The sequence below is a fragment of the Ostrea edulis genome, chromosome 3 (genome assembly GCF_947568905.1).
Source record: "Ostrea edulis chromosome 3, xbOstEdul1.1, whole genome shotgun sequence".
NCBI lineage: Eukaryota > Metazoa > Mollusca > Bivalvia > Ostreida > Ostreidae > Ostrea > Ostrea edulis.
The window spans coordinates 85,891,501-85,903,818 of record NC_079166.1 but is presented as its reverse complement, the minus strand read 5'-3'; the positions used below and the strand labels follow the sequence as shown (position 1 = coordinate 85,903,818).

Genomic DNA, 12,318 nt, shown 5'->3' with positions numbered 1-12,318 from the left:
GCACCTCCCTATTCTATATGTCCTCCCTCTCTTTCTCTCTCTCTCTCTCTCTCTCTCTCTCTCTCTCCTCTCTCTCTCTCTCTCTCTCTCTCTCTCTTTCACCTCTCTCGTCTCTCTCTGTGTTTTTTCTGTCTCTCTCTTCTTTAATTGTATATATATATCTCTAACTGTCCTCTCCGTGTCTTTCTCTCCTCTCCGTCTTTTCCCCTAAGTCTCTGTCCCTCTCTCTCTTTCTCTCTGTGTGTCTCTCTCTGTGTCTTTCTCTCATCTCCGTCTTTCTCCCTAAGTCTCTGTCTCTGTCTCTCTGTCTCTGTCTCTCTGTCTCTGTCTCTCTCTCTCTCTCTCTCTCTCTGTGTCTCTCTCCATGTCTTTCTCTATATCTCTCTTGTCTAATTATCTCTGTCCTCTTTGTCTGCCTCTCATGCACCTAACTCTCTCTCTCTTCTTTAATCTCTCTCTCTCTCTCTCTACCCTCTCTGTCTCTCTCCTCCCGGTATTTCTCCTTACGTCTCTCTCTCTCTCTCTCTCTCTTTCGATAGCTGACCACACCTACTAAGTGAGGACGTCCTCACAATGTGTAGAAGAGAATACACGTACATGCGTATATTATTTTAAAGGCAAAAACGTACTGTGTTAGCTATAGCTATAGGGATACCTTTAAGTTTATCTAATACTCTCTTTCGAATTATGAAAAAAAGAAGGACATGTCTTCACACCACTTGTCCCCACTAAGCTAATATTTTGTATCTACATCTTTCACATGCTGTAGGTCACATTTATGAGGACGTAATTGTCAGGATATTTTTTTTATCCTCATAGTGCAATTCTGTCCTCACAACCTTTGTCCATTGGTTGAGATTTGTCCTCACTTTACACGTTTTACTCTCTCTCTCTCTCTCTCTCTCTCTCTCTCTCTCTCTCTCTCATATATATATATACATTGATTAGCAAATCAGACGCAATTTTATTTGGAATGTAAGTTCGTTTGTAGATTTAGTACTAGCTTTTGTACCTCTTTTGATTATTACCCTTAGCCTACTCCTGTAAAGCATTATTGTTCGTTCTGAGGAAGGGGGAGATTGCCCCGAACAGTTGACAATCAAATTGTTCGTGTCTTTGGTCATTTTAAACAGCGTATTTTTTAATAGCATAATGTTATATGCATTTTTATAAAACCTATCAACCTATGTCTATTAACTTATCTTTCAGTTCAATATTAATCCTTACAAGGTACACAAAAAGAAACGGGGGAGTCTAGTTTTCGATGCATTCTTAATAATAACTTTATTGCGAAAGACATACATCTTATAGCATTATAACAAAATTGAACATGGATAATAATTACAAAGCTGAAAATAAATGACCAATTCTTACAAAGACATCTAGCATACAATAGTATATAGTAAATACAATAGTATAATGATAGTAAAAAAGGAGAATGACGATACAAATGACATATTTTGGACTGTTCTTAGTTCAAGAGCTTTACATTATACTATCACCTCCCCATTTTCATATCACGCTTCGCGATGACAAGTCAAATTCGGATGTGTGAAAAGATCTGATTTTGATAAGATTTCCTGAATCTCTTTCCTAATAGATTTCAACAGCCTTACTCTGATATATTGTGAAATAAGTATAAATAAGTATATATTGGTATGAATTAAAAAATATATCCATAGATCATCATTGGTCGTGGGTCACTCGATTTATATACATGTATTGTGTAATTAGATAAAGGAATATTAAAGAATACTAGGTAGCGAATTTAATGGGGGGGGGGGGGGGGGGGGGGGGGGGACCCCTTCCCCTAATTTTCAAATTTAAGGCAAGTCGTGGTCTCTTGTTTTGAAAAATATAGACAATAAAAGAAGCAATAATTTCTTCCACTCTCAGAGAAATGAATGACAAAATCTTTTGATTTATTGAATTACTTTTATTGGGAGAACTTATATTTCTTCCAAAAACCCTTAAAATTTTCGTCATTCTATTAATTTCACCTTATTCAAAATGGCAGGATATGATAAAAATTACCACATATGAGTCATATTTCAAGCCCAATAAAATCTGTAAAATCCAGGAAGTTCCAGGTGCTTCGGCTCCCAGGATCCCCTGCCTCATAAAGTTGTGCCTCCTAACAACGATTCCTGGATCCGCCCCGATACCAAGTCCAAAACTACATGCACAGTGTCCATTCTTGATGTCGAATTCTTAAAAAAAGATATCATTACTCAAATAAAAGTATTTCAGAGTATAAATTGTTACATTGATACAATCTTTTGATAAAAATGAAGGGAACTAAGCCTCCGTTCTGATCGACAGCTTTCTCGTCGATGAACTACTGAAAAATGGCAACATTTGTTATGCATTATTTTTTGTTTTACAAAACAGATTTTACATATATATATGTTTTCGACATTTTAGAGTCTTCAGCCCCCCCCCCCCCCCCCCTTGACCAGAAATACACATACAAATTTGGGTCACACCCCTTGAGAATTTCCTGGATTTGCCGCTGTATCTATAATTAATTGATTCAAGTTCTGTCAAAATTCTAAATTCACAAAATCAAAACATGCACTGGTATATGGATGCTTAATCGTGGAAATTAAGCTGTTTCATACGCTGAACTTAAAAAAATAAAAAATTGGCTTTTTTATTTAATTTTTTTAATTTTTGTTTATTTGTTGTATTTCTAATCCGCCAAAAAGATAGCGTAGACCTAATTATGTAATGCTTTCTAAAATTGGAATTGTTAATTCGTTAAATCTATTACATATGTAATCTATTTAATATTTTGTGTTGTTCTGTGAAGACCTTCCAGAACCTAAGCTTTATCGATTTGTAAACACGCAGTAACACATAAACAACACTGGGTCGATGATCTATTATTATGTCACGTATGCAGTTTCTAAAATTGTAACAGTCTATCAATTCCAGCCAATCAAATTGCAAGCCCGGGGTTTACCTCTAGATCGACCTTCACCCCTCCAGAACGTTCTAGCTGAGTCGTCGACAGAACGAGAAAAGAGTCGAGTTTTCTTTGAAAGGAAGATTTTTGTATAAATACCGGGGCAGTGTTGTTGTTTATCATTCTACTGCTTGAGTGCTAAAGAGAGACTAGCTGTCATTTCTCACAAGCCATGGATTTTCTTCCTATTTCCTTTTACCGACCTACGTACGCCCAGGACCCGAGACTGAGGGATCTGTTGACTCACATGCTTCATGATGAACTCGGCATGCCTCTGACGTATCAGCCACGGCGACGTGAAGTCCCCGAAAAATGGCACAAATCCTTCCGACTGGACGGATTCCATCCCGACGAGGTGAAAGTCTCGGTGAGTGATGGCGTGGTGCGGATCAAAGCGAGACACGAGCGCGGGGATGACGACAATAAGGATGTCCGCGAGGCCACGAGGACCCTGAAAATCCCGGAGGGCGTGGATCAAAGCAAAATCCACTGCTTCATGGACCACGACAATCACTATGTTGTGGAAGCACCGTTCATACCGCGAGAGGAGGAGAAAGAAATGGAGGTGAAGATAGAAGATGTCCCCGCCATCACGGAGGGGAGTAAAGATGAAGATATGCAGGTGTCGGAGTCCAGTCAGCAGTTCAAAGAAAGCCTGGACCTGTCCGTATTTGAACCCGATCATATTAACGTCAAACGGAAGGGCAATGTCGTCAGCATCAGCGCGGACCATGACCGCGAGGAGGACGGGGTTCGTGTGACTCGCAGCTTCCGGCGGGAGTTCACCGTGCCAGATGATATGGACTGCAGCCAGGTCAAGGTTTGCCGCGAACCTGAAGGCCGACTGACCATCATGGCACCTGCGAAGGCCGCGGCCGCGGCGGAGAAGTGAGCTGCAAACCCGGGAGGACCGGTGATTGGACTGTTCATTGGTTTGTAGTGCACAAGAAGTCTTTTGACATTCACGCAATCTTTTTTCCCCTTCTTTTTACCAATGTAGTAATCTGGGCGATTGCTTATTTTTGTACAACATTAATCCATTTATCGTTTATGATTAATTAGTGATACTAATGAACGAACCTATGTAATATGTAGCTCGCTTGAGAAGTGATTAGATTTGTAAGGGACCAACCCGTTAAGAAAGTGTATTATCATGAGATGATGTACATTTTTTTTCTTTATTTTTGTTTTTGTAATTCCATTTATTTTTTGTAAGATGGAAATAAAGCTGTTTATGAATTGAGAAGACCTAGTTGTTGAAATTGCATAAGTTCCATTGTTTTGTTTTGGAAAGGCCTAGACAGGATGACTAGATCTAATATGTACTGGTTAATTAACAATACCGTTCGTGACTTTAGTCTGAACACATTCAAAATCCAGCGCTTAAGACTTAGTAAGACTAGAAGTGTTACATCGATCTATAACTCGTCAATTTAATCAATTTTGTGAAAGTATATAGGATTGCATTATTAAATTCTTATTCACATTATTTACAATCTAATCGATGTAAAGAATACAATAGATATTGGGTCTTAAATTAGTCAGATTCATTTGTACAACGCGGTGCAGGAAGCTCACCGGAAAGTTCAATTATCTTTCGATAAGCCTGCAGTAGGCCTATCAGTAATTTCAACACTATATGAATTTTTGTGTGAGGTATGAAACGCACCATTTTAGAAAAATGTTTTACAGGGAGGAAAGTGAAACTTGTCAATAACATTGGGGGAAATTCCAAACTCTATAAATAGTTCACGCTGTAAACAAGGTGAATTGATCTACTTAATATTTTGACTTGTTTACATACAAGGAAAAACGCGTAGTGAATGAAATAGCTTTAACGGAAATTTGATCTTGATAAAAAAGGGTTGTGTATAGGACTTGATGAAAATGTAAGCACAATACACATGTATGATACTACCGATTTAATTGTATATCGCTATATGTCTTAGCGAAAGAATTCTGTGTTTGCACTGGAACCCCCCCCCCCCCCCCAACTCCCCAACTCGCCATTTGTACAGATAGGCCGTGATATGGTGCAAAGTTAATTAGATAACTGATCAGATGGGCGTTCAGAGGCAGATCCGAATAAGCTAGCTATCTGTTTTTAATATAATTATTTTCAATGAAGAAGTGGCGGATCCATATCTTGATCCTTTTCAATGTTTATAAATGACTGATGGTGTAGAAACTTTCTGTCAATAGATTGCAGTGAAACTTAAAGATTGGTACAATCTCCATGACAAACTAGCCAGAACTAAGCAGAACTTATATCGAAATACCTGGGGAAGGAGGGGGTGAGTCAGTGAGGTCTGTTAATCCGGCTGAATATATGCAGTGGAACCACTCCATCCCCATCAACCATCCCCATCAAAAGGGTGTCTAAATATTACGACGAACAAATAGCATAGACATTTTATCCTCGAGCAACGCCCCCACGGCCATTCCCGGTCCGAAGGCTATCCATGCATTATCATACAAACAGGCAAAACAAATTAATTTCTCCTTGAACAGCGCCCCACCCCATAAAGATCATGAATTATGACAAACAGACAGGCATGATAAATCGCTTTATCTTTGACCGACATTAGCAAATGTCACGTATTTACGATGTATAAATCGTTTCCATTGCTTTTTTCTTTCAGCTTCCTACTTTGCTAGGGGTTAGGATATGCTGATAATCTGAGAGATTTACAAAAAAGTCGCTGTGTAACTTCCTCTTTAAAACTCTAAATCAATGTTTTCTCAATAGTATAGTACACGTAAATAACTGGTAAGATAGTTGTTGCATAACTACATAATATCTTCTCACGTGTACAACTGTGACCCACGTTCGATCCTCAAAATCGGCAGTGATTACATGTGCATGTGAGGGGGTCAGTGATTACACGTAATAGTGTAAGGGATTACACGTGAGAGTGATTAAAGTGAGTGCTAGTCATTGCATGTGAGAGTGCCAACTGTGATTACACCTGAGGGGGTCGGTGATTACATGTGGATGTGTCAGTCATTACACGTGATAGTACGGTGATTACACGCGAGAAAGTCAGTGATTACACGCAAGAGAGTCAGTGATCACACTTGAGAGTATCAGTAATTCCACGTGAGAGTGTCATTAATTACACGTGAGAGTGTAAGTAATTATACGTGAGAGTGTCAGTAATTACACGTGAGAGTATCAGTGATTAAACGTGAGAGTGTCAGTGATTACACGTGAGAGTGTCCGTGATTACACGTGAAAGTGTCAGTAATTACACCTGAAAGTGTCAGTGATTACACGTGAGAATGTCAGTGATTACACGTGAGAATGTCAGTGATTACACGTGAGAGTGTCCGTGATTACACGTGAAAGTGCCAGTGATTACACGTGAGAATGTCCGTGATTACACGTGAGTGTCAGTGATTACACGTGAGAGTGTCCGTGATTACACATGACAGTGTCCGTGATTACACGTGAGAGTATCAGTAATTACACGTGAGAATGTCAGTGATTACACATGAGAGTGTCAGTGATTACACGTGAGAGTGTCAGTGATTACACATGAGAGTATCAGTAATTACACGTGAGAATGTCAGTGATTACACGTGAGAATGTCAGTGATTACACTTGAGAGTGTCAGTAATTACACGTGAGAATGTCAGTGATTACACGTGAGAGTGTCAGTGATTACACGTGAGAGTGTCCGTGATTACACATGACAGTGTCCGTGATTACACGTGAGAGTATCAGTAATTACACGTGAGAATGTCAGTGATTACACATGAGAGTGTCAGTGATTACACGTGAGAGTGTCAGTGATTACACATGAGAGTATCAGTAATTACACGTGAGAATGTCAGTGATTACACGTGAGAATGTCAGTGATTACACTTGAGAGTGTCAGTAATTACACGTGAGAATGTCAGTGATTACACGTGAGAGTGTCAGTGATTACACGTGAGAGTGTCCGTGATTACACATGAGAGTGTCCGTGATTACACGTGAGAGTGTCAGTGATTACACGTGAGAGTGTCAGTGATTACACATGAGAGTGTCAGTAATTACACGTGAGAATGTCAGTGATTACACGTGAGAGTGTCAGTGATTACACGTGAGAGTGTCAGTGATTACACGTGAGAGTGTCAGTGATTACACGTGAGAGTGTCAGTAATTACACGTGAGAGTGTCAGTGATTACACGTGAGAGTGTCAGTAATTACACGTGAGAATATCAGTGATTACACGTGAGAATGTCAGTGATTACACGTGAGAGTGTCAGTGATTACACGTGAGAGTGTCAGTAATTACACGTGAGAGTGTCAGTAATTACACGTGAGAGTGTCAGTAATTACACGTGAGAATGTCAGTGATTACACGTCAGAGTGTCAGTGATTACACGTGAGAGTGTCAGTAATTACACGTGAGAATGTCAGTGATTACATGTGAGAATGTCAGTGATTACATGTGAGAGTGTCAGTGATTACACGTGAGAATATCAGTGATTACACGTGAGAGTGTTAGTAATTACACGTGAGAGTGTCAGTGATTACACGTGAGAATGTCAGTGATTACACGTGAGAAAGTCAGTGATTACACGTGAGAATGTCTGTGATTACACGTGAGAATGGCAGTGATTACACGTGAGAGTGTCAGTAATTACACGTGAGAATGTCAGTGATTACACGTGAGAGTATCAGTAATTACACGTGAGAGTGTCAGTGATTACACGTGAGAGTGTCAGTAATTACACGTGAGAGTGTCAGTGATTACACGTGAGAAAGTCAGTGATTACACGTGAGAATGTCAGTGATTACACGTGAGAATGTCAGTGATTACACGTGAGAGTGTCAATGATTACACGTGAGAGTGTCAGTAATTACACGTGAGAATGTCAGTGATTACACGTGAGAGTGTCAGTGATTACACGTGAGAATGTCAGTGATTACACGTGAGAATGTCAGTGATTACACGTGAGAGTGTCAGTGATTACACGTGAGAGTGTCAGTAATTACACGTGAGAGTGTCAGTGATTAAACGTGAGAGTGTCAATAATTACACGTGTGAGTGTCAGTAATTACACGTGAGCGTGTCAGTGATTACACGTGAGAATGTCAGTGATTACACGTGAGAGTGTCAGTGATTACACGTGAGAATGTCAGTGATTACACGTGAAAATGTCAGTGATTACACGTCAGAGTGTCAGTGATTACACGTGAGAGTGTCAGTAATTACACGTGAGAATGTCAGTGATTACATGTGAGAATATCAGTGATTACACGTGAGAGTGTCAATAATTACACGTGAGAGTGTCAGTGATTACACATGAGAGTGTCAGTGATTACACGTGAGAGTGTCAATAATTACACGTGAGAGTGTCAGTGATTATACGTGAGAGTGTCAGTGATTACACGTGAGAATGTCAGAGATTACACGTCAGAGTGTCAGTGATTACACGTGAACGTGTCAGTGATTACTTGTCAGAGTGTCAGTGATTATACGTGTTTCACTGATTGTCGTATGTACATGTATATGTGAGAGGTTAATATGGTTGCTAATTATTGCACATGCTTTTCCTCCAGCGGGTCCGGTTTCATCCCAAAATCAATGACCCATTTGCACAAATATCTGAACCAACGAGAAACATTGATATATACGTGCGAGTCAACGAGAAACATTGATATATACATGCGAGTCAACGAGAAACATTGATATATACATGCGAGTCAACGAGAAACATTGATATATACATGGGAGGTGCTCAACCTATGTATCGTAATTGAGGTAAAATTTAAATAGATGAAATTTTAAAAGATAGAATTCAAATAGTTAAAATTTAAATATATTAAATTAAATGAATAAAATTCAAATGCATAAAATTGGAATGCAAAATGTCTTCTCCAGGTGTTCTCTAACGTTTGCCTTGATTAATTTCATCTAATAGTAGTGACCGTTCTTAAGATTTCTGAGCTTCCGGTGTATAACAACACAGCCTGACCCAATCTGCGTCTGTAGTTATAGTAACAGAGTCAGATGACCCTCTTCCTTTTCACATTCAATCCATATAACATGTTTATATACATTTTTTGTATTAATTAAGTTTCTATTCAGTGTTCAATGTTCCGCATATATATAATCACATTACAACCAGCCTATAATGTCTGTAAAATCAATGTAATCACTGTGCAGTCAGCCTATAATGTCAGTAAAATCAATGTAATTACTGTATAATCAGGATATAATGTCAGTAAAATCAATGTAATCACTGTATAATCAGGATATAATGTCAGTAAAATCAATGTAATCGCTGTATAATCAGGATATAATGTCAGTAAAATCAATCTAATCGCTGTACAGTCAGTCTATAATGTCTGTAAAATCAATGTAATTACTGTACAATCATACAACAATGTCTATAAAATCAATGTAATTACTGTACAATCAGCCAATAATGTCTATAAAATCAATGTAATTACTGAACAATCAGCCAACAGTGTCTATAAAATCAATGTAATTACTGTACAATCAGCCAACAGTGTCAATAAAATCAATGTAATTACTGTACAATCAGCCAACAGTGTCTATAAAATCAATGTAATTACTGGACAATCAGCCAACAGTGTCAATAAAATCAATGTAATTACTGGACAATCAGCCAACAGTGTCTGTAAAATCAATGTAATTACTGTACAATCAGCCAACAATGTTTATAAAATCAATGTAATTACTGTACAATCAGCCAATAATGTCTATAAAATCAATGTAATTACTGAACAATCAGCCAACAATGTCTATAAAATCAATGTAATTACTGTACAATCAGACAAGAATGTCTATAAAATCAATGTAATTACTCTACAATCATACAACAATGTCTATAAAATCAATGTAATTACTGTACAATCAGCCAACAATGTTTATAAAATCAATGTAATTACTGTACAATCAACCAACAATGTCTATAAAATCAATGTAATTACTCTACAATCATACAACAATGTCTATAAAATCAATGTAATTACTCTACAATCATACAACAATGTCTATAAAATCAATGTAATTACTCTACAATCATACAACAATGTCTATAAAATCAATGTAATTACTGTACAATCAGCCAACAATGTCTATAAAATCAATGTAATTACTGTACAATCAACCAACAATGTCTATAAAATCAATGTAATTAATGTACAATCAGCCAACAATGTCGATAAAATCAATGTAATTACTGTACAATCAGACAAGAATGTCTATAAAATCAATGTAATTACTGTACAATCAACCAACAATGTCTATAAAATCAATGTAATTAATGTACAATCAGCCAACAATGTCGATAAAATCAATGTAATTACTGTACAATCAGACAACAATGTCTATAAAATCAATGTCATTACTGTACAATCAGCCAACAATGTCTACAAAATCAATGTAATTACTGTACAATGAGAGAACAATGTCTATAAAATCAATGTAATTATTGAACAATCAGCCAACATTGTCTATAAAATCAATGTAATTACTATACAATCAACCAACAATGTCAGTAAAATCAATGTAATTACTGTACAATCAGCCAACAATGTCTATATAATCAATGTAATTACTGTACAATCAGCCAACAATGTCTATAAAATCAATGTAATTACTGTACAGTCATACAACAGTGTCTATAAAATCAATGTAATTACTATACAATCAACCAACAATGTCTATAAAATCAATGTAATTACTATACAATCAACCAACAATGTCTATAAAATCAATGTAATTACTCTACAATCAGCCAACAATGTCAGTAAAATCAATGTAATTACTGTACAATCAGCCAACAATGTTTATAAAATCAATGTAATTACTGAACAATCAGCCAACAATGTCTATAAAATCAATGTAATTACTATACAATCAACCAACAATGTCTATAAAATCAATGTAATTACTCTACAATCAGCCAACAATGTCAGTAAAATCAATGTAATTACTGTACAATCAGCCAACAATGTTTATAAAATCAATGTAATTACTGAACAATCAGCCAACAATGTCAGTAAAATCAATGTAATTACTGTACAATCAGCCAACAATGTTTATAAAATCAATGTAATTACTGAACAATCAGCCAACAATGTCTATAAAATCAATGTAATTACTGTACAATCAGCCAACAATGTCAGTAAAATCAATGTAATTACTGAACAATCAGTCAACAATGTCTATAAAATCAATGTAATTACTGTACAATCAGCCAACAATGTCTATAAAATCAATGTAATCACTGTACAATCAGCCAACAATGTCTATAAAATCAATATAATCACTGAACAATCAGCCAACAATGTCTATAAAATCAATGTAATTACTGTACAATCAACCAACAATGTCTATAAAATCAATGTAATTACTGTACAATCATACATCAATGTCTATAAAATCAATGTAATTACTGAACAATCAGCCAACAATGTCTATAAAATCAATGTAATTTCTGAACAATCAGCCAACAGTGTCTATAAAATCAATGTAATTACTGGACAATCAGCCAACAGTGTCTATAAAATCAATGTAATTACTGAACAATCAGCCAACAATGTCTATAAAATCAATGTAATTACTGAACAATCAGCCAACAATGTCAGTAAAATCAATGTAATTACTGTACAATCAGCCAACAATGTCAGTAAAATCAATGTAATTACTGTACAATCAGCCAACAATGTCTATAAAATCAATGTAATTACTGAACAATCAGCCAACAATGTCAGTAAAATCAATGTAATTACTGTACAATCAGCCAACAATGTCTATAAAATCAATGTAATTACTGAACAATCAGCCAACAGTGTCTATAAAATCAATGTAATTACTGTACAATCAGCCAACAATGTCTATAAAATCAATGTAATTACTGGACAATCAGCCAACAATGTCTATAAAATCAATGTAATTACTGTACAATCAGCCAACAGTGTCAGTAAAATCAATGTAATTACTGTACAATCAGCCAACAGTGTCTATAAAATCAATGTAATTACTGAACAATCAGCCAACAATGTCTATAAAATCAATGTAATTACTGTACAATCAGACAACAGTGTCTATAAAATCAATGTAATTACTCTACAATCAGTCAACAATGTTTATAAAATCAATGTAATTACTGTACAATCAGCCAACAATGTCAGTAAAATCAATGTAATCGCTGTATAATCAGGATATAATGACTGTGCAATTAATGTAGTCACCAAACAATTATTATATCGTGACTGCATAATGTAACTTAACTATTAAATCACTGTTGCAATCTTGCAAAATTATTCTATGTCGCGTTATTCAAATTAATATGTTTCAATGAATTTATACTAATTGTACAA

At 36.4% G+C, this 12,318-nt stretch overlaps 1 protein-coding gene and 1 long non-coding RNA gene across 2 annotated transcripts; one reads left to right on the top strand and one right to left on the bottom strand.

Moving 5' to 3' along the window:
• Positions 1-1,921: 1,921 nt before the first annotated feature.
• LOC130052955 (uncharacterized) lies at positions 1,922-9,363 on the bottom strand. The gene is made up of 2 exons (XR_008801338.1): positions 5,248-9,363; positions 1,922-2,210 (listed from the first exon to the last, which is right to left on the bottom strand). It is a non-coding gene; the product is annotated as an uncharacterized LOC130052955 (long non-coding RNA).
• On the top strand, positions 2,945-4,214 carry LOC125673922 (uncharacterized). The gene has a single exon (XM_048910883.2). It carries the CDS (start codon positions 3,141-3,143, stop codon positions 3,858-3,860), a length of 720 nt encoding a protein of 239 aa, XP_048766840.1. The 5' UTR covers positions 2,945-3,140; the 3' UTR covers positions 3,861-4,214.
• Positions 9,364-12,318: the final 2,955 nt, after the last annotated feature.